At 43.9% G+C, this 22473-nt stretch overlaps 1 protein-coding gene across 6 annotated transcripts in view; it reads left to right on the forward strand.

Annotated features, from left to right (window-relative positions):
* The window catches only part of CDC7 (cell division cycle 7), a 38569-nt gene extending 16339 nt beyond the window's left edge, over positions 1–22230 (forward strand). For 5 of the 6 annotated variants that reach the window (XM_081008695.1, XM_081008697.1, XM_081008696.1 and 2 more), the window contains 10 exons: positions 5971–6054; positions 8790–8925; positions 9681–9774; positions 9861–10003; positions 10771–11020; positions 12719–12814; positions 14434–14606; positions 15805–15887; positions 18570–18719; positions 21658–22230. In XM_081008695.1, the coding sequence (XP_080864821.1) occupies positions 5971–6054; positions 8790–8925; positions 9681–9774; positions 9861–10003; positions 10771–11020; positions 12719–12814; positions 14434–14606; positions 15805–15887; positions 18570–18719; positions 21658–22046 (1598 nt within the window). In that variant the 3' untranslated portion in view covers positions 22047–22230. Of the gene's footprint in view, positions 1–5970; positions 6055–8789; positions 8926–9680; positions 9775–9860; positions 10004–10770; positions 11021–12714; positions 12815–14433; positions 14607–15804; positions 15888–18569; positions 18720–21657 lie in introns of all 6 variants that reach the window. The other variant, XM_081008699.1, reaches the window with a different exon arrangement.
* The last annotated feature ends 243 nt before the right edge of the window (positions 22231–22473 follow it).

The following is a 22473-nucleotide window of genomic DNA, read 5'->3' on the forward strand; positions in this document are numbered from 1 at the left end:
CCGCCCTAGTGATAGAAGTGGCGCTAGAGCTGCCAAACGGACACCCTCTAAAGATAAAGGCGCTGTTGGACTCAGGCAGCTCCTGCAATTTCATGAGCAAAGAGTTTGCAGCTGAACACCAGATACAGACGATCCCTTTAAGCAACCCCCTGCAGGTGACCACGATCGATGGCAGGGAGCTGTTGGGAGGAGAAGTCAGCTTGCAGACCGTCCCAATGATAATGAAGGTGGCAAGGCACACCGAACTGATAGCGTTTAATGTGGCCACCTTGGGAGGAGCTCCCATTATATTGGGGATGAGCTGGCTAGCGTTACATGATCCGCTGGTGGGCTGGCATCAGAGAGTGGTTTCTTTTGGTTCAGCACATTGCTTAGAACACTGCAAAGAGGGAAAGGGTTTGGCAGGGGCCCAAGCCACCCTAGCAGGGACTGAAGTAACGGAGAACGTGAAGGTACCACGACAATACGCAGATCTCCGCGACGTCTTCAGCGAAAGGGAAGCTGACCAACTACCCCCGCATAGACCCTTTGACTGTCAAATCAATTTACTCCCTGGGGCACAGCTCCCTGTAGGCAAGCTGTACGCCATGTCAGACAGAGAGATGCAGGAGCTAAGAGAGTTCATTGACAAGAACCTGAAGAGAGGGTTCATCAGAGAGTCCAGGGCGGTGGGGGGCAGCCCAGTGTTTTTTGTGGATAAAAAAAACACGAACAAGCCGAGGCTTGTGTGTGACTTCAGGGCCTTAAATGCAGTGTCAGAACCAGTGGCTTTCCCTATGCCCAGGATTGACGACATTTTGACAAGGGTCAGGAAGGGAAAGATTTTTACTAAACTGGACCTAAGGGGGGCGTACGAATAAGGAAGGGGGATGAATGGAAAACCACCATGTTCACCCCTTTGGGGGCATTTGAATATTTAGTTATGCCCTTCGGCCTACAAGGAGGCTCCGCGTGCTTTCAATCGTTTATGAACCACGTCCTGGGGCCTTTGCTTTACAAGAATTGTGTGGCCTTCTTAGACGACGTGTTGGTGTATTCTGAGAATGAGGAGCAGCATGTGAGAGACGTCAGAGAAGTGTTGAGCAGGCTGCAAGCCAACCAGCTGTGGGTGAAACTGGAGAAGTGTCAGTTTCATACCAAGGAGGTGGAATTCCTGGGGTATCGCCTGTCAGACAAGGGATTGGCCATGGATCCCGGCAAGGTCCAGGCGGTGCTGGAATGGAAAACACCCAAAACAAGGAAGGATGTGCAGAGGTTCCTAGGATTTGGGAACTTCTATCGTAAGTTCATCCGAAACTTTGCCCACCTGACGGCGCCCATTACGGACTGTCTCAGCAGTAAGAAGAAGTTCGTTTGGACTGAGGAGGCGGAGCGAGCATTTGAGGAACTAAAAAGGGCCTTCGCCTCGGAACAACAACTCCTGCATGTGGATTTACAAAAACCGATGAGAGTGGAAACTGACGCATCAGACAGAGCGATTGGGGCGGTGCTTCTGCAGCCAGGGAAGGAGGAGTCAGAGTGGAGACCGTGTGCCTTTTTTTCGCGAAAGCTGAACAAATCCGAGAGGAACTACACGGTGTATGACCGAGAACTACTCGCCATTCATGAGGCGTTCCGGAGATGGAGGCACCTGCTAATTGGCGCACAACATAAGGTGCAAGTGTGCACTGACCACAAGAACCTAGAGTATTGGAGGACGGCACGAGTGCTCAACCAACGGCAAGTGAGATGGGCCCAGGAGTTCTCCAAATTTAACTTTGAGATTTGTTACGTGCCAGGCCCAGAGAACATTAGGGCGGACGCTCTCTCACGCAAACCTGAATATTTGGAGGGGGAGGGAGCACCCGAAGAGAGACATGTCATTCCAGAGGACCGCTGGGTGTGTGGGGCGGCATTGGTGGGACAAAGAGAACTGGTAGAGGAAACAGAGAATGATGAATACGCCCAGAATAAGCTCAGAGGTCTTAGGGGTGAGGGAGAGGAACCAGGGGGTTTCGAGGAAAGAAATGGAGCTTTGTATTACAAAGGGGCACTGTATATCCCTGAAGGAGACTTAAGGGGGAGGGTACTCAAGCAGTTGCACGACAGCCCCACGGCGGGGCATTTTGGACAACACAAAACCATGTGGTTGGTCACCAGGGAATTTTGGTGGCCTAAGGTGAGGGAAGATGTACGGGAGTATGTAAGAGGGTGTGAGCAATGCCAGCGAGCCAAAGGGGAGAGGCGGGCACCGGCGGGGCTATTAGAACCCTTACCAACCCCAGAACGACCTTGGGAGGCAGTGTCGATAGATTTTATGACTGATCTGCCGAAGTCCAAGGGGAAAACAGCCATCATGGTGGTGGTAGACCTACTAACAAAGATGTGCCACTTTGTAGCCTGCTCGCATGCAGTCACGGCGGAAGAGACAGCGAAGTTATTTGTAGAACACATTTTTAGGTTGCACGGGGTGCCATTGAGGGTGGTCTCAGACCGAGGAAAACAATTTACTTCCAGGTTCTGGAGGAAGCTCATGAGCTTACTGCAGGTGGAGGTCAACTTTTCGACTGCCCGGCACCCTGAAACCAACGGGCAGGCGGAAAGAGCAAACGGTGTCCTCCAGCAATACCTGAGGTGTTATGTCAATGACAGAGAGAATGACTGGGTAGAAAAGTTGGCGCTGGCGGAATTTGCCTACAACAATGCCGAGAATGTGTCCACAGGGATGAGCCCCTTCTTGGCTAATTATGGGTGTCATCCCAGGGGTTTCCCAGGGGGAGAAGGGGAGAGATGGAGCGTCCCGGCAGCCGAGCATTTTGTAGAAGAAATGGAAGCAATCCATCGTCAGCTCCAACTCAACTTAGAAAGGGCGAAGGAAGAATACAAGAGGCAGGCAGACAAGAACCGAAGGGAAGGTGAAACCATAAGGGTGGGAGATAGGGTGTGGCTGTCAACCCAAGGGTTGCCGTTCAAAGGAGGTTGTAAGAAATTAAGACCCAGGAGATTGGGTCCCTTTGAGGTCATTCAACAGGTCAACCCAGTGGCTTTCAGGCTCCGGTTACCCAACCACATGAAACTGCACCCAGTATTTCACAGGTCGTTACTGTCACCGTATGAGGGGGGACGAGAAGGGATGGCCACTCGGGGACCGGTCATAGAAGAAAGGGAATGCAGCAGCCATGTGGCAGAAATCCTCGACGCCAGGTGGAAGGGGGATCAGGTGGAGTATTTGGTAGCGTGGGAAGGAGAACCGGAGTCAGAAAACACTTGGGTAATGGCAGAAGATATCAATGACGAGGTATTGATAGAAACGTTCCATCAAAGGTTCCCAAGGAAACCTCAGCCTGTGGAGAGGTTCCGGAGGGAATACTTTGGGACCACCGATGAGGAGGAGGAGTTGGAAGGATTCTCGGACTCGGAAGGGGAAGGGGAGATGGACTCTGAGGAGGAGGAGTACTTCGAGACCAGGAACCGCAACAGGTGGAGAGAAGTGTTCGGGACATCGGAAGATGAAGGAAGTTCATTCCGGGGTTTTGCCTCCTCACCGCCCGTAGAGGAGGGGGCGAGAGGGGATGAAGGGGGCCCTGGAGGGGAGGTGGATGTCAGGGAACTGCCATCGGAAGGAAGGGAAGTGAAAGGGCTCACACAGGTTGGGAGAGACTCAGCAGCTGAAGAGGGAACCAGTAGGGGGAGAGGAGCTGAGCTGAGGGAAAGGGAGCTGGAGGGATGGCTCAGAGACACTTCCAGCGAAAACAGTGGGGAGGTTTCAGGACCTCCTGTAGGGACACCCACTCCTCGCCGGAAACTGTCACGCAGAGAGTCCAGAAGACGTGTTTCCGTTAAGGAGCTTTTATGTTGGAAGCGATTCCGAAAGCAACCACTGTCGGAATCTGCCAGCGACTGACGGAGCCATGTTTAAGGGGCTCCGTTACAGACAGAGGTTTGCAAACTTGACCAAACTCTGAGGGACTAGGATTTTACACACAAGCAGCTCATCGTCCCATCACAGCATTATAACAGGGTTACAGCATTTTTCTAAACTTTAGAAAGAGTAATGTCAAATCCAGGGGTGGCTAATCTGTGGCCCTCCAAGAGTAGCGAATTAATTAAAATGATCAAGAGGCTGGAGCAACTGCCCTATGAGGAAAGATGACCGCATTTGGGGCTTCTTACTTGAGCGAAAAGTCAAGTAAGAGGTGACATGATAGAAATATATAACATTATATTTTTCTCCCTCGTAACACTTGAACTCATGGACATCCAATGAATCGGTTCAGAAGGAGGTTCAGAACGAGGAAGGTTCAGAACGAGGAAAGCAAGTGCAGCGTATAGTTAAAAAGTATGGAAGTTGGTCCCACAAGAGGCATTGATGGCCACCAACTTGGATGGCTTTTAAGGAGGATTTCCAAGGAGGCTTTTATGGATGGCTTTTAAGACAAATTTATGGAGTATAAGGCTGTTGATGGCCCCACTCTGCCTTCCTGTTTGGAGCCAGTATGCTTCTGAATACCAGTTGCTGGAAACAGCAGGAGGCGAGAGTGCTGTTGTGCTCAGGGTCCTGTTTGCAGGCTTCCCACGGCACTTGGTTGGCTACTGTGAGTACAGGATGCTGGACTTTATGGGCTACTGGCCTGGTCAAGCAAGGCTGTTCTAATGTTGTTGGACAACATCAGTCTCAGCCAGCATGGCCAATGGACAGGGGTGATGGATTTCGTAGTCCAACAGCATAGGAAGGGTCACACGTTAGCCTGCTCTAATTGTGTTACAGAGAACAGTCATGTAATACAGAACAGTTGTCTAACAGAATTAGGGTATCTTGTTTGTGTTGCCTTGGTTTTTGCAGAAAATGCAATATAACATCCTTGCCATGCCATCTAGTGATAAAGAGTATGAAAAGCAGTGACTTTTGAATTAGCTTTTGAATTCAACAGCTCTAGATAATAGTGCAAATCTGCTGCCTGCTTTGTTTCTAAGCCCACCTTTTGTCTCTAGAAAATAATTTTAGTGATTGGCATAGCCTGCTCCTTGACATCCTTTGATGGTTAGTTTGTTGTGTGCTGGTAACATAGACGATAGAGATGTTGTTTAGTGTAATCTGATCTACCAACCTGATAGCTCATAGAAGTGCTTTGAAAACAGTTGTTGCCATTGCACCCGGCAATTTTGGACCGAAGTGGCATTGGAGTTCCCCACTCCCACCTGCTGAATTGGGAAGCAGGTATTGGCAGCAGTAAACCCAACACGGGGAAGGTCCAAGCTGGCCCCATTGTTATCATTTTATGGCATCAGGCAACTACAGACTGGAACAGTGATGTGCATGCCCTGAACCTTCCAGCCAGCCAGTGTGCTGCTGCTGCTGCCCAGTCAGGGTTCCTACCTGTTGGCACTTAGCCCTGTTGAACTCTGGTCTTGCTTGTGTGTAAATCTGTTTAGGATTGCACTGTGCATTAATATTATTACTGTTTGTTCTGCATACCAGAGGAAGGTTTCGTGTTCCTGCCTCTCCCGTCATCACGGGAGGTATATAGCATGTGCCTTGAGCCGTGCTGATAGAATAGAACTGGCCACTTATATTCAGATGTCAGCCACTGACATTCTTGTTCTGTGATGAATATTCCAATGGAATGTGCATGTAGTGGAAGTGTTGTAACAGTTTTATTTATCTTTAAGAGAAAGTAACGTATCCATATAATCCATGGGAGACTTTTTATTTATTTACTTACTTACTTACTTACTTATTTACTTACTTAAATTTATTATTAAAGATTTTCCTCGTTTACAATTCACATGCATTGCCTCTTTCTTCAGGTTGCATTTTCTACAGATCAGTTACACTTGTTGTGAAACATTGGTGTTATATGCAGTATTGGGTTGTTTAGGACTAAGATAGTTTATACTAATATTTAATTTCACTATTGAAGTGTTCACTTTGCAATAATGATATGTAACATATTAATGAGAAAGTTTTTTGTTTTTTTAATTTCTCAACAGGAGCAAGTACAGATATTGAACAGCTTTATCAAGCAGTGCCACAGCTTGCAAATGTGTTCAGAATTAAGGGGAAAATTGGTGAAGGTAATAATCCTGATAATTCTTGCTTTTTATCCTAGAAAATGTTGCTTAACCTGTCCTTGTGGGTGGTATTCAACTACATTTTATTCAGACTTGAAATTAAGGGACCCAACTTGGTCACGTTCATCAATTTCAGTAGATGTACTCCAAATAAAACGTAGTTGAATGCCACCCAGTCTGTCCACTTTAGGCTGCAGGTGGGAGCCTGTGTGACTGAATCCTTATTCATACAGAAAATTTCCCTGTATGCAGGGAATAGTTTGTGTGTGCAGGAGCATTAAGGGAATCTTTGTGGAGTATTCAGCCACATGTGAGCCCGTGTGAGCCCCCACTTGCAGTTGGAGGTGCTATGGTCCAGAAACCGGCTTAGCCATTCATCTGTCATTTTTGAGGGCCAGACCACATGGTTTTCCTAATGCTTGTTCCATGAGAAGAATGTCTGGAAAAATGCATATGGTTACAAAGTATCCAGCTTCATGCCTGCTATCATTTTTCACATTATCCAGCAGCAGCAACAGGATGTATGAAAGGTTGCTTGTTTGGAACCTTCCCCAGTATTCTGTTTAGATGTCCTCCCTTATCCTCTGCTGTTTCTGCTAAAAAAGATCCCTTTGGGTTCCCAGATGTTGTTGGACTACAACTCACATCATCCCTGAGCTCTGGCCTTGCTAGCTAGGGGTGATGGGAGTTGTAGTTCAACAACATCTGGAGACCCACAGGTTGAGAAAGGTGTGCTTTAGATGAGCATGGGGAAGAGGAAGTGCCAACAACTCTGGAGGGATGTGGGAGCATCTTGGTTTCTCTGTTTGATAAGTACCGTATTTTTCGCTCTATAACACGCACCAGACCATAACACGCACGTAGTTTTTAGAGGAGGAAAACAAGGAAAAAAATATTCTAAACGAAACAGTGGATGTATGATTTTTGTGGTTCATGCTGTGGCCACAGACATGTGATCTGACAGTGAGTTTGGAGTAGCCCGATGCAAAAATCCTGAGGATCCATGTGGATCCATGCTTTGTAACCACGTTTTTGCACCACTGCGGCCCCAGGCAACAGTGGGTGCGTGATTTTTTTGGTGCAAGATGTAGCCATGGACATGCTATGTGATCTGATGGTGAATTTGGGGTGACCCAGTGCAAAAATCCTGAGGATCCATGTGGATCTGTGCTTTGTAACCATGTTTTAAGTGGGGAGGGAAGGAAAAGCACTCAAGGGACAAGGAGCACGCATGGGGTGTGTGGAGAAGGATGCTGCTAATAATGCAGGAGAGGGGTTTAAGGGGAGAAGAAGCACACGTGGGGTGGGTGGAGAAGGATGCTGCTAATAATGCAAAAGAGGGGTTTAAGGGGAGAAGAAGCACGCGTGGGGTGGGTGGAGAAGGATGCTGCTAATAATGAAGAAGAGGGGTATAAGGGGAGAAGGCTCATCTCCTCTCCCACTTTGCTCCTTTAAAGCAAGCAGGCTCTGCTTTTCTCCCTCCTCCCCGCTCATCCCCGGCTTAGCGAGCTGAAAAACTTTGCTGCTATTTAGCGAGCTGAGTGGGGAGGAGAGAGGGACAGAGAGCCTGCTTGCTTTAAAGGAGCCAACCAGACAGGAGCCGCTTACACTCGTGTAAGCGGCTCCTCTCCTCTCCCGCTTTGCTCCTTTAAAGCAAGCAGGCTCTCTGTCCCTCTCTCCTCCCCACTCAGCGGCTCTTCTCCCGCTGTGCTGTTTCAAAGCGAACCACGGAGGAGGGAAGGAAGGGGAACCATGGATCCTCTGCTCACGACTGCAGCAGATCCCCCCCCCCGCCACCCGTAGGCATTCCCTCCATAACACACACAGACATTTCCCCTTACTTTCTAGGAGGAAAAAAGTGAGTGTTATGGTGCAAAAAATATGGTATGTCTTCTAGCTCTCAATTACTTAGTCAACAGGTGCTAGATATAGGAGAGGGACAGTTGTCCGGCAACCTGACTGCTTTGTGCTACCAATTCAATCCACAACTGATTTTTTTAAAAAAAAAAATAATGTCAACATACATCTTTTGCTGGAGTGGTACCTTTAGCCCTGTCCAGGCATTCAAAGAATGTTTGAAGGTGTAAAGTGTGTAGAAAATTGTGTGTGTGCTGTCCCTATCCACAATAGTCCTGGTGTTCTCCACTCCTGACCTTCCTGGTGCTTAGAAACCTCCCCACAATTGGGAACTTTGTGTTATCAGAATCTCCAGTCATGCACAGGTTTCTAAGCCTAGTTTCCTGTAAGCTATAATAAATGCTTTGGACTACACAAATGTGTCAAATGGACTGAGCATATACTATACTTTATTTATCTATTTTATAAGAAAAGACCTTTTTTTACCTCTCCACAAGATACTCCCTTTGAAGATTCTTGTAAAGCTTTTGCCCCGCTTGAGAATCTCTTGTCACATTTAACCCAACAGATAAATTATTCAGTCTTTTCAGATGGTATTCCTTTTTAATGATCGCTCTGAATTTCTGAAATACCTTTATTCAAAATGCAACTGTTCACTTAAAACAGTACTCTATATTATTTTCTCCTTGTTCCCCTAACAGCTCAACATTCACAAAGCCTTGTCTCTAAATACCGCTGCTCTCATGATTATGTACCCCAATTGTAGTTTTATGAAACTGTGGACTGTCAGCATGGAAGCAGATCTGCTTTACAAGAAATTTGCTTTTTCTTGTAGCTCATGAAAGTTCAGTGTATACTAAAGAAATTTTGCCTTTTTGCAGGTACGTTTAGTTCTGTTTACCTGGCCATAGCCCAGCTACGAGGAGGCCATGAAGAAAAAGTGGCTTTGAAGCATTTGATTCCTACCAGTCATCCTGTACGAATTGCTGCTGAACTTCAGTGTCTTATAATAGCAGGGTAGGTTCAGAAATGTACCAAGTTCTTAAATTTACAGGAGAATCGGTTTTTGAAGCCCAATCACATGGCCTTATATGATCTGAGGAAGCCTACCTGTAGAGGAACATTCCTGAAATTTTAATAATGTGGTGGGCCCATGCTCACAACACATCAAATGTGGCTCATAAAGTGATCAGTTTTCCAGAGAAATATGTTACGATGTAGGGCTGTTGTGTTTTTTTAGTGTGCCATTTAAGGGGAGGGAAACAGCTAATGCAAACTATCGTAAATCCTACTCCTTCAAAAATCAAGGTTCTGTAATTTTGAAAATGCTTGTACTGCATGACTCGCTTAGTTTACACAGTTCATGCTGAAATTCACTTTAATTTGCATTACCATTTTTATTTCTGCTTGCCATGACGAGGAGATATATTGGGCACTGTATGCCAACGCTACTCCTAACACAGGAAAAAAAGTATCAGCCGGCATTGCCCACATAACTGTCCAAGCCCATCTTCAGAGCTACAATTACATTATTTTAAATTTATGCCCTACCTCAAGGGGAGTGAACGCTGACATCCATCTAATATGGCATTCTGCACTTGTTCTGTGTCATAGCATACATATAGCCCTATGTACTGATTAGTAACTAAGAGTTAGATATAACTGTTTCTAAATGAAAGGTTTTAAGAATTGGAGTATAGTGAGAGAATAATGCTAGCAAATGTTGAATATATGGGCTTAATGAGAGGATTTGTGTGTTTTTTTCCTTGTAGGGGACAAGATAATGTCATGGGAGTTAGGTACTGTTTTAGAAAAAACGATCATGTGGTTATTGTTATGCCATACCTGGAACACGAATCCTTTTTGGTGAGTTACAAATCCCTTCTGTTATAGGAACTAAACACGGTTAATTGCAAGTTGCTGCACAATTATTTATTCTTGCATTCTTACAGGACATCTTGAACTCTCTCTCCTTTGAAGAAGTAAGAGATTATATGTTTAATCTCTTCAAAGCTTTGAAGCGTATTCATTACTTTGGCATTGTTCACCGTGATGTCAAACCCAGTAACTTCTTGTACAACAGGCAAATGAAACGGTACGTCTGCCCAAGTTTGACACTGTTATGATCTTCTGTAGGAATACATTTCTTAAGCGTAACAAACTGCCATTTCCCAGTGTCCAGCAGTATGCCATGTAAAGGCTGTACGAGATGTTCAGTGACAAGCACAGGGCTGTGATCTGCTGCTAAGCAGCAGGCAAAAGTATAGCATATTTTACAATGGGAGAGACAATGTGTTGCTGCCTGTCAGGCCAGGTTCCAGACCAGTATTTGCCACATCTAGTGGTTTTCGGGAAAAGTAGTGAAAGAGTTAAATACATCCTGCTGTTTCTCTGCTGAACACCCCCCCCCCCACTAACCCAAAGTTTTATAAGTATTTGTCAAAGGAGGCTCTCACAATGGGTCTGAAATATATATTTGTCACATCTTCTGTAGGATATAAGACCATGTAGGGATGCTTCCCACCCTAGTCAGTGAGAGAGAGGCTACTATAGCCTCTGTTGAGGGTTTGCTGCTTCCTTCTTTTCTTTAGTAGTTTTCTCTAGTCTAGATAATGCACCTTGTCAAAACGGAGAGGGCTCCCTTGTTCAAATCAAGGAGCCAAATTATGTGCCCTTTAAAAAGCGTGTTAAAATCCTCGGAACACAGGAATGCAGGCCACACCCCTTTTACATGCTGCTATAGCACAACCAAACTTCCTTCAGGATAGCAGCTAAAGCTCATGAGGTTCTAACACAACACCCTTGCAGCTGAGGTATGTATTAAATCATTTACAAATTGTGTGTTCTCAAATTGTCTTTTAGGTATGCCCTGGTCGACTTTGGTTTGGCGCAAGGAACTCCTGACACAAAAATAGAACTTCTCAAAGTTATCCAGTCGGAAGCCCAGCAGGAAAGTTGTGCATGGAATAAGCCTCAGATAACTTTGGGATCCCAGGTTTCAGTTACTGCTAGAGCACCTAGGCAGCTAGTTCGTCAGCCAGCTGCAAGAACGGCTAATAAAAGGCCTTGTTCCCTTTCCCAAACACAGATTAAACAAGGACAGAAAAGAAAGGTTCTGTGCTTCTTCCTTAATTTTGTTGCGTGAATTCGTTTAATGAGCCGCTTCATCCACCAGGGGGAGATGTAGTACCAAAATGAAACTTCAGTCTCCTTTTTCGAAATCTTTGTGATTATGTAAAGAATTTTTTTTAAAAAAAACAACAACAACCCATAGAACTTACAAAATAGGAATTTGTTTCTGTGCGACAGTGGTTTTTGCACAACTTTTGTGTGAGGGCCTTGCCCAAGAGATTGTATTTCAGACAAGCTATTGCAGGAATGACTAAAATCCTGGGGCTGGTTCTTGCTGTCACAAACACCTTTCCGCAGTCAGGTGCACAACATTTGACTGTGTGTATGCTATGGACAGGTGACTGACACACACTCTCTCTCTCTCTAACTGCATGTGCACATTGGAGAGCTGTAATCACTTGTAGCTTCTTGCCATTTAAAAATGGTGGGAAGGCTGTATATAGGCATGTATTAGACATGACAAGCTGCATTAGATATGACAAGAGTACACCTGTGCTGAGATGCCAACCCCAGGTCCCATCTTAAGTCAGTAAACTAACTCTGAATATGCTGGCATTTTGATATGTTTAACTATCTTGCTGCTTGTTCAGTCAGTGTAAATTAGAGCAGCAGGTTACATTTTATTAGAATTTCCTTGTGGCCTTGTATGTATTATTTCAGATCAGTTATCCTAAATGGTTTTAAAAATCTGGGTCTAAGGTTAGAAATAATCTTACTAAGATTATTTTTAAGAGAGCGTTGTGGGTAGATCTGCTTTTTAATGCTCTTAATTGCCATGATTTGCTGTAGTAGAGTCCTAAGCAAGTTTACTCATAAGTAAGTCCTCTTGAGTTTAAAGTGGTTTACTCCCAAGCAAGTATGTGTAGGATAATAAAAAATTCCTAATGCTGAAATCCTAGCCCCACCTAACCTGGGAGTGCCGTTGAATTCATTAGGACTCACTTCTGAGTAGACGTGTTTAGGATTCCACTGTAAGCCCCTAATGTGCAAGCTGATATTTATGAATGACACTGAATGTTTTGATTTAGGTAACTTTCTTCCGTCCCTGAACTGACGACAGTGGTCGGGGAATCAACCCTTATCTGTTAGTTCAGTAGATTGAGCAGGTGGGGTGGGGGGAGTCGAAATGTATCCATGTATAAAACCACAAATGCAGTGTTAGGAAATCAGAAAGTCAGGGCCGTTGTGTGTTTAGTGTTGCTAAGCCCTTTTAACTGACTGAGCATCTCCATATAAGGAGAATTTACATGCCAGTTAGAAAGTTGATTCATTCCCCAAATGAATTTTCTTCTCCCCTGCAGAGGGCTAATTCTGTCACCATGTTAGATTAAATTTTTAGATTTATAGTTTAGCTCCATTATCTCAACAATAATATTTCTCGGCATAAAATTCGGCCTCCTTTCTCCAAATGGTCAGGACATTCTGAAGTCATTTATCAGAATTTTGAAAGCGTATCCTTACCCATAGCATTACCCAGCTGAATCTTGCTGGAGGACTACCGTGAATCTGGATGAGTAAGCATTCACCCTTGACTGTGTTCTCTTTGCAGTAAATTAGTCCCGTGAGACAGCTTATATGCAGCTTTTTGTTTTTGCGCTATCTCGCTTTTTAAAAGCCATGCCACAATTGACTGTGTGTTAAAGATGGAATCCTTATCGTCTTCTTTTTGACACTGCAGGAGGGGCCTGAGAGCCTTCATGTTCAACGCTCTGTCTTTGGGGAGAGGAATTTCAATGTCCGCAGTTCTGCATCTCAAGACAATTCCACAGTTAAAGTAAGCATTGCTGGTTAACCACAGATAAATCAACTGCATATTCAGCAGCACGTTCAGTGTTTATCATTTTTTAAGACTACATAGGTCAAGTTTGCTAGGCAGATGTGGAATGTGAACTGCGCTTGTTGGCACAATGCCTATTTTGTATTACTGTGGTGGTGGTTTTTACCCGAACTGCTTGAAAGCCGGTGGGTGTGTTTGCAGCATGTGTGTCTTCTCATCTGAACCTTTTCTTCTTTGTAGCTTTGTTGTTGTTGTTCAAGCAATGTACTCGTCTAGCTAAGAACGATCGGGCATGTGAAATGGTATTTTGTGAGCGCCCTTTAACACAGAGGCGAAAGGTCTAATAATAATTCTGTTCGGCTTTACTAGACATGACGCAGATACAAAGTAGCGCAGATTCACTGAACTGAATTGGACAACTTTGTCAGGAATGTTTTTACTCTGCAGTAGAACAGTCTTGCAATTGAGTATACAAAAGTTACTAGCCCACATACAGTTTGATTATCATGCATGTTGTCCACATGGCTCAACAGGGCCTTCTCGGTAGTGGCGCCTGCCATGTGGAACACCCTTCCATCAGATGTCAAAGAAATAAACCAACTATCTGACTTTTAGAAGACATCTGAAGGCAGCCTGGTTTAGGGAAGTTTTTCGTGTTTGATGTTTTATCATGTTTTTAATATTCTGTTGGGAGCCGCCCAGAGTGGCTGGGAAAACCCAGCCAGAGGGATGGGGTATAAATAATAAAATTATTATTATTATTATTATTATTATTATTATTATTATATTAATCAACATTAGCCATTAGACACACTTTGATGGCCTGAAAAGTGAGGAGAGAGAGGTATTTTGTAGACAACTGGAGATATACAGGAGCACCAATATTCCTATTGAATAATATTCAATAACTGCTAACCTAATGAATAAGAATTGCCTCTAAGCAAAGAGGTATGACAGTTCTTGTAAATTGTGAGAGAATTAGTTCCCCCTTTCGTCTTTGTCTATTGGTGCATGATGCCCCAGCACAGAAAAAGCTGGTCACACTTAAGTCCCTTTGAAAGCAACAAGAAAACTTTGCCACAGATATAGTGCTGAAATAGATTTGACAGCAGATGGCCACAAAATGGCAGCTTTGTGTTGAATTCTCCCTACTTTTCCCTATAACATGTAAATTCCTAAGTCATGTGTTTACTCACCCCACTGGCACGGGGTAATATAGAACATTACGGAGGGACAGTTGTTCTTGAGATTGGATTTCTGGTTTTGGCAGCAGCCTCTGTTGAGCATCACCTGGTTCCTGTATAAAGCCCTTTAGTGTAAAATTGACTAACCTTTTGTTCATATTCTGGCCTGGAGTTTACATCTCTATAATTTTATAATATTAACGTATTCTAGATATTAACACAATAGACCTTTTCCTTGAAACCCACTAAATTAGAATTCTTATAATACCTTGTTAGGTTTAATAGCCATTGGGATTTATCGCTCGCTAGTCTGAATTTGGCAACCTGCCTTTAAAAATGCTACCTAATAGAACCTTTATGTCTTTGAGGGCAGCTAGAGTCAAAATTGTGTTTAAATGTGTCTTGGATTAAAAAATATAATTTATATTGCAGCTCATAAAGCAGCCTAGGGTGACAGATATTGCAGCTAGAAAATTATTGGCGAAGAAGAAGACAACTTCAGCTGTGACTAATGGCTTAGTGAAGAAAGCTGCCAGCAGTTATCCAACTAACGTGACCTGTGACTGTTATGCAAAAGATAGAGTCTGCAGTGTTTGTCTTTCAAGGTAATTAGCTTTGATGCAATCGCATTGCTGGCAAGAAATGATTAAAGAAAAACCATTTGTCCAATTAATCCATGTTTAGTAAAGCACAAGATAATATTAGATTTTTGCAATGCAACAGCAGATAAATATTCCAAAAGCTCATTTTGGGCAGCCTATTTCATGCAGGTGTTCATTTTCACAACTAGATTTTCAGCACCCACAAATTCTGACGTAGTGCATTTGTTTAAATGTTTTCTGCAGAAGGTTTTCTTTATAATACTGTCAACACTCTCTGTGCAAGGCTGCAGAAAACCACTTGATCCCTCTTAAGTTTCAACTCTCTTCTGTGACACAATCTCCACGGTGTCTCACACCAGAAAGTTGGTCCAGTGTTATAGAACATTCACTGGAGTTGGAACACAATGCAGTGTCACAGGTTCAGAGGGCCGGTTGTTATGCCTTGGCTTGTAAATGGGTCTAGGTCAGTGGTTCCCAGTTGGTGGCCTGTGGACCCCAGGGGGTCTTCATATCCCACTCAAGGGGTCCATGGCACCGTTCACGTAACAAAAACTACCACAGTGATATCAAAATTTTCAAAAGTAGGGGGTTCATGACTTGGCTGTTTGAAAAACAGGGGGTCCTCTGTACTCCGCTAATTGGAGACCAGTGGTCTAGGTCATATAACTATGTCAAATATCTCTGCTGGCAGCATGCAACAGTTGAAGATGTGCTTCTGATGTTTTGTGCCCTGCTAGCCATCTGAGATTGAATGGGATCTGCATGCATAAGCAGACTTCTTGTGATCACGGTGTGGTAAAGGTAAAGGGACGCCTGACCATTAGGTCCAGTTGTGGCCGACTCTCGGGTTGCGGCGCTCATCTCGCTTTATTGGCCAAGGGAGCTGGCGTACAGCTTCCGGGTCATGTGGCCAGCATGACTAAGCATGACTGCAGTGTGGTAGCTAGCTGCAAATCCCCTGCACACATGTAGTTCTCAGTCTCTGGTATCTGGAAGAATATGATTCCACTTCTAAATTTGAAAGGTGTTGCAGCCATCTCATCAGGAGGAATTAATAAGAGTGGCATTCTATTACTTTACAAAATGCTTACTCATGTTACCACATAAAGTCATAGCAGTTGGTTTATTTACTGTCGGACCCCTAAAAGCTCAAACTGTGCTGTTATTTGCTAAATGTGCTTTTCATGTTTTAATCCCCAAGGCGCCAGCAGGTTGCTCCAAGGGCTGGTACACCAGGATTCAGAGCACCAGAAGTGTTAACCAAGTTTCCGAATCAAACTACAGGTATATTTGTATATTTATATGTATATTTCCATGCACTAGATACCACTGTAGGTCTTCCAGACTTTATATAGTTGGACTGTTATCTAAAGAAAAGCTATTATAAAACACATTTCTTTATTCCAAGCTTCTTACCTGAAATAAAAACAAGTTAGGTGTATACCTAACATAGATAGCTATTGTACTACCAACTTTACTGTATGCTTGTGAAACATGGACCAATTATAAACGCCATCTCCAACTCCTTAGAGATTCCATCAACGGTGTCTCTGAAAAATTACACATATCACTTGGGAAGACAGGTGAATTAATGTCCGTGTACTGGAAGAAGCAAAGATCACCAGTGTCGAATCAATGATTCTTCAACACCAGATGTCTGATTATTGTCTCCCAAAGCAACTACTCTATTCCCAACTTACGAATGGGAAGCAAAATACCGGTGGACAACAAAGGAGGTTTAAAGATGCTCTCAAGGCAAACCCCTCCAAAATATAATTTAAACACCGACAACTGGGAAACACTAGCCTGCAAGTGCTCCAGTTGGAGAACAGCTTTTACTAAAGGTGTCATGGACTTCGAAGAAGCATGAACTCAGGACGAAAGGGAGAAATGAGCTAAAAGGAGGAATCCTCGCCGTTATCAGCTCTCACCCGGAAATTTATGTCCTCACTGTGGAAGGAAGTGTGGATCCAGAATTGGCCTCCACGGTCACTTACACACACACTGTTAAGACTATATTCATGGAAGACAAGTGATTGCCAAAGAAGAAGAGCATAGATATTTACTATGATATTGGGAGTTAGCATTTCTCTTTTAAATGGTGGAAAGTGGGCAGAAAATTCCAGCACTGAGGGTTTTGCGTCAGCTGAAGAATTTTTTAATCCCTCCCCCCTGCTTATTCTTCAGGGATTGTGAGAGATCATATCCATCTTTGTATTCTTTTAGAGCAAGCATAACTAACATAATACGCTTGCAGCAGATTTTTAAAAAGATTACATGAAAAAGCTGACATTAGATATTTAATCTTTTTAAGCAGATGGAAATCTGCTCATGACGACTGGGAGGCATGGTCAAGTGACTTGCTAGGGGAAGAAACATCCTGCCCTTCCAGATTAGTCCTGTTTAATAGGCAAGAGCCAAGGTCTGTGAAGTCTAGGAGTTTGTTTTTGTTTTGCTTTTAATGGTTTTTCTCTGCACCCTTACTACTTCAACTACAGTCTGATGGGCCCCAAGAAAGAGGGATTTAGGAAGGTTTGGGGGTAGGCATGGGAAGCCAGAACAGAACCTTCCCTTGCTTGGGAAGCCAGGACTTTCCCTCACCAGTTCAGTCCTGCCAGCAGCAATTCAGCAAATCCCAGTCTAGCAGTGGTGTAGATTTTGACAGATTCCATTAAAAATAGCTCAGAAACTCATTTTTAAAAAATAGATTTCACACAAAAAAATATTGCAACAACTTTGCCAAGAAAAGCTCAACAACTTTTGTGTCCAGATTTCCACTTTTAAAAATATGGCAACCCTAACTAAGCCATTCCAACCCTATCCACTTTGCCACACCGGTTTATTCCACCTCTTCTCTTTGATGATGATCATCCTTATAAATATATATGTTTCACCAACACTCCTCGCATGTCACTGGCTTGATGTGAAATGTAAAGGACCCCTGGATGGTTAAGTCCAGTCAAAGGCGACTATGGGATGCGGCGCTCATCTCGCTTTTCAGATGTAACCATATGGCAATACAGCACTAGCAAAATTAAGAACGTTTGAGTTCCATTGACGTGATTTCATTGGTAAGCATGTACTTTTAGCTCTCTTTCACCGAAGTCAGTGAGACATAGACATACTTAGCTTGGGATAGTACCCATAGAGCTTGATGGCACGACATGGCAAATTAGAGCATATACTTTGTCCATTGCAATGGATCCCATGTGCTCTTGCTTTCAAGTGCTTTCCCATTTATGTGGGAGCATCTCTTAAGAGTTCAGAACTGTCCTTTCCATTGAAGTGAGTAAAGCATCCCATACATGCAAAACTCTGGTTTAGAGGTATGCATCAACCACAACATTCGGTTGAGACCCCAATGTGGTCCCTCATGAAACAGCCTGATTTGGCTCAGACCAATTCAAAGCTTTTCTGATTCAGTTCAGGGATCTATCTGAGTCTGTTTTGTTCAGTGCACCTGCAGTTGTTACTGAGATTAACAAAAGCAAAAAACAGCTATAACTGTAGGGTTGCCATATGTCTGGAATGTCCCAGACATACCCGGAATACTGTAGTTGGAAGCAGTGTCCAGGCGCAAATCGGCAAAATGTCCGGGAAAATCTGGATGTACGGCAGCCCATGTTGGCAGTGTCATTTTTACTGATTTTCCATTAAATTGGCTCAGAAACGTCGGGGGGGGGGGCGGGTTGGTGATAAAAAGCTCAACAACTCTTGTTTCTGGATTTTCACTTTTTGAAATATGGCAATCCTATTAACTTTGTTCTTTTATAACAGCAGCCCCATTTTGTAAATACAGCAGTTTTATGCTGAGCAGAAAGTCTAGCTGTGAAAGTAACTTTCTATAATACCAGTTATCATTGTCACGAGCAAATGTAAATTAAAATCAGCTTTCGATTTTTACTCAGTCTTTCAAACACACTGGGAGTAAAAGTAATTGTAACTGAAGTTTGTTTTTAATTGCAGCAATTGACATGTGGTCTGCAGGAATCATATTCCTTTCTCTGCTGAGTGGCCGGTATCCATTTTACAAAGCAAGTGATGATTTAACAGCTTTGGCACAGATTATGACTATTCGTGGATCCAGGGAGACAATTCAAGCTGCTAAAACATTTGGTGTGCAGGTTTTGTATTTATATTTTTTTGTAATTCAGTGTACGTTCAGACTGTTTGGTAGCCAGGCGCTTTCTGTAGATAATTTGTGTTTATATTCCCAGAGACTTTCGAATGGCATTGGAATTCATTGGTCTAAACACCAGAATCAGGCTGACCTCAAGTTAGTTTTAAATAATCCCAGTAGAAATTAAGCTTTATAGACATAGAGGATTGTTACCAAAGATGTGTCTGGTTGTTTTTCATCAATATATGAATTTCGGCTTTCTGGCAGCTTCTGGTCCAGCCCACTGTTCTGAATTCTTCCCATTTTCCTCTCCTAAAATCTCCCATATAGTTACCTTCTTGCTTCCATCCTCTGTACCATTTCCTCTTTCATTCCTCCTGCCCTAGACTGCCCCCTGCAAATTTCCCATGGGCCTGATTGCCTTCTTGGACCCCTGCCACTTCCTTTCCTAAGCCCTGTGTGCTTGTCCTGGCACTTGTTAGGACAAAACCGGCTGACCTCTCATCCCTTGGTGACTTGTAGGCAGTCCAGCAAATAGCTGCCAGCGCCTTCATTGTCATCACCACTACTTCCTCACAGAAGTTATTCCTTCATGCATCATCATATAAATATTTTTCTGGTATCTGTTACTCCTGATATTTCAGAAACTGTTCAAACAACCAAATACGTGGGTATGTACTTAGCAGATTGTGTTTAAAGGTCCATTCATGCAAACAAAAGTAGCAACAGGTAATACATAGGCTAATCACACCTTAAAACTGCTGCTGTCAGTTACTTAACATTTGATTATTATTTTTAAAATTAAATATATGGAAAAGAACAATTGGCCTTACCCGAAGTGCAGATTTAAGAGAGGGACGCTAGAGCCAATGGATCCCACCCTCGGGTGCTCTGTGACGCACTGATGTTAATGTGGGGCTCTCAGTTGTTATTTGTTCCTGAGTGCATACATGTATCTTAGTCCCATTCTTTGGTTTTTTTCCGAGTTGGGGAGGGGGAAGTAGGCAGGTATATTGGTTTTTTCAGTGACTCTGTCGGTACCTTGCTGCTTGGCGAATCCGGAAAACTCAGGCAATTGAGCCTGTTTCCCACAAGTCTTTTCTCCTGCCTGTCATCAGCTGATGAGGAATGTCCCACAGCATTGGCTGCAGTGCCCCTCGAAATAAATTGCTGTCCTTCCCCCCCTAAACCGAAGCACATAAGGGTTGGCTGCATATTTTCTAAAGGTGTCTCCCTCTTAGCATAGCTGAGAGTGTGCAGACGACTGGCCTCATAACCTAGTATTCCAGCCATATGCCCTGCTTGTCTTAGTATGTACCTGTGCTTCATGTATCCCCAGTGGGAATTACTGCCAGTGTCACCAGAACTGCTCTTTCACAGATTCACATGTGTGTATATGACTAAGAGGCAGAGCGTCTGCTTTGCATCCTGGGTAGTCCTGCAAATGTCCCCTGTTGGAAAAACTGGAGAGCTGCTGCCGGTCAATGTACACAGTACTGAGCAGGATGGAACAATGGTCTGACTCTGTTCAAGGCAGCTTCCCGTGTTCCTCCTATCCGTATTCATCCAGGGGTGCAACATGAGGTCTTTGCATGCCCGCACATCCCCAAAACACACCTATCAAAAGTTCTTTGGGACTTAGTCAGGATTTAACTCAGTTCTGTTGGCTGTTTTGTATTCCATTGTTGTTGTTTAGTCGTTTAATCGTGTCCCACTCTTCGTGACCCCATGGACCAGAGCACGCCAGGCACTCCTGTCTTCCACTGTCTCCCGCAGTTTGGTCAAAGTCATGCTGGTAGCTTCGAGAACACTGTCCAACCATCTCGTCCTCTGTCGTCCCCTTCTCCTTGTGCCCTCCATCTTTCCCAACATCAGGGTCTTTTCCAGGGAGTCTTCTCTTCTCATGAGGTGACCAAAGTATTGGAGTCTCAGCTTCAGGATCTGTCCTTCCAGTGAGCACTCAGGGCTGGTTTCCTTAAGAATGGATAGGTTTGATCTTCTTGCAGTCCATGGGACTCTCAAGAGTCTCCTCCAGCACCATAATTCAAAAGCATCAATTCTTCGGCAATCAGCCTTCTTTATGGTCCAGCTCTCACTTCCATACATCACTATTCCATTACAAAATAGCAATATGGCAGCTTCATCTCTTGGCGTGTGTGTGTGTGTGTGAGAGAGAGAGAGAGAGAGAGAGAGAGATCTGTTTTGCAAGCTTTGGTTCTATGAAAGGTCCAGTTGACCCAATTTGCGCCTAACATTAAACCAGTTTAGTTCAAAACTCCCTCTTTACTCCTGCGTCAGGGGTGCCAACTTGAAGAAAATTTTGTGGGGCCCTACATAATCGATCACATGACACAGTGCACACACACCATTTAAATGGGAATGCCCATCAACTTTGTGGGGGCCCAGCCCCCTCAAATATTTTATTTTGGGGGCCAAAGACCACACAGCCCCTAGGAGTTGGCTCCTACGTCCTGTGCTGTGCTTGCAGGAAACAGTTCACAGTGCTGGCTTAATGTTGTGCGCAAGCCCACTCTTGTTGGTTCCTTTCTCTTATTTTAAACCACAAGCAGAACCCATGGGCTTCCTGTTCATGGTTTTGGGGAAAACAATGAGCTCTGGTACACACGCAATGCCAAGCCAGTGATGCAGGTTTTTTCCTCCAAGCATGGCACAGGTAGGGACGAAGTGGGGACATTTGAGCAGTATTCACCAGCACACTGCACATTTACATTAAGCCATAGTTTATTTAAAATTATGACTTTAATGTTAAGTGCAAACCAGTGTGCTAACTGACAAACTAGCTTATGTTTTTTGAAAGGTCGACAGTACTGCTTTAACGTATTCTATGTGTGCATCCACTGTCTGTGTTACAGTGTTATAATGTGTCTTCTGAAAGCTGTCAAGCATCCATTCTAACCACTGCTTTTCACACAGGTAAATCAATACTGTGTAGTAAAGATATCCCAGCGCAGGATTTACGAATGCTCTGTGAAAGGCTGAGGGGGAGCAAAACCAGCTTTGACATCTCGACAGGTGATGGACAGATCAACCTTTCTCAGGAACCTGCGTTACAAGCTGAAATCTTCAACATTTCAGAGCCTGCACTTCAGACATCTAAAAAGCACCTACAGTATCAGAAGCCAAGTTATGAACGTGATGGCCTGGTTATTAGAACTTCTGAAAAGCCAGCTGATCTGGGATGGGACAAAGTCCCTGATGAGGCCTATGATCTTCTGGATAAACTGCTAGACCTAAATCCTGCTACAAGAATAACTGCAAAGGATGCCTTGCTTCATCCTTTCTTCAAAAATATTAAGCAGTGAAAAGATGCTCGGCTCTGTACCACCAGAAGCATTGAAAGTCATAGTTTCCTTATCTTTAAACGAAATCAGAATCCCTAGAGGGACATTGTTTCCTCCAAATTGCTTCATAGCTACATCCAACTTGCGGAAACAAAATAAAACAAAAACCTTGTCAGCTATTAAACATACTGAAGTCCAAATCAAAGGCAGACTGGGACAGATTTTTCCCCATGCTATTACACCATACATTTCTAAATTATTTTAATTTTGTTGTGTCGCTGATGATGCAATCTGCAGATGCACTGAACCTCCATGAAGCAGCTTGCAACCCACAGTGGTCCAAGTCTGGTCTTGGCACGATACCTGCATGGGCTTCCTTTGGGCTGCCTTGTTCTTGACTTCTAGGAGCGCCGCTTCTTCTTAATCAGCTCCTAATACCTGTACAAAT

The sequence above is a fragment of the Podarcis pityusensis genome, assembly GCF_964106645.2.
Source record: "Podarcis pityusensis genome assembly, chromosome: 6".
In the NCBI taxonomy this organism is placed as follows: Eukaryota; Metazoa; Chordata; class Lepidosauria; order Squamata; family Lacertidae; genus Podarcis; species Podarcis pityusensis.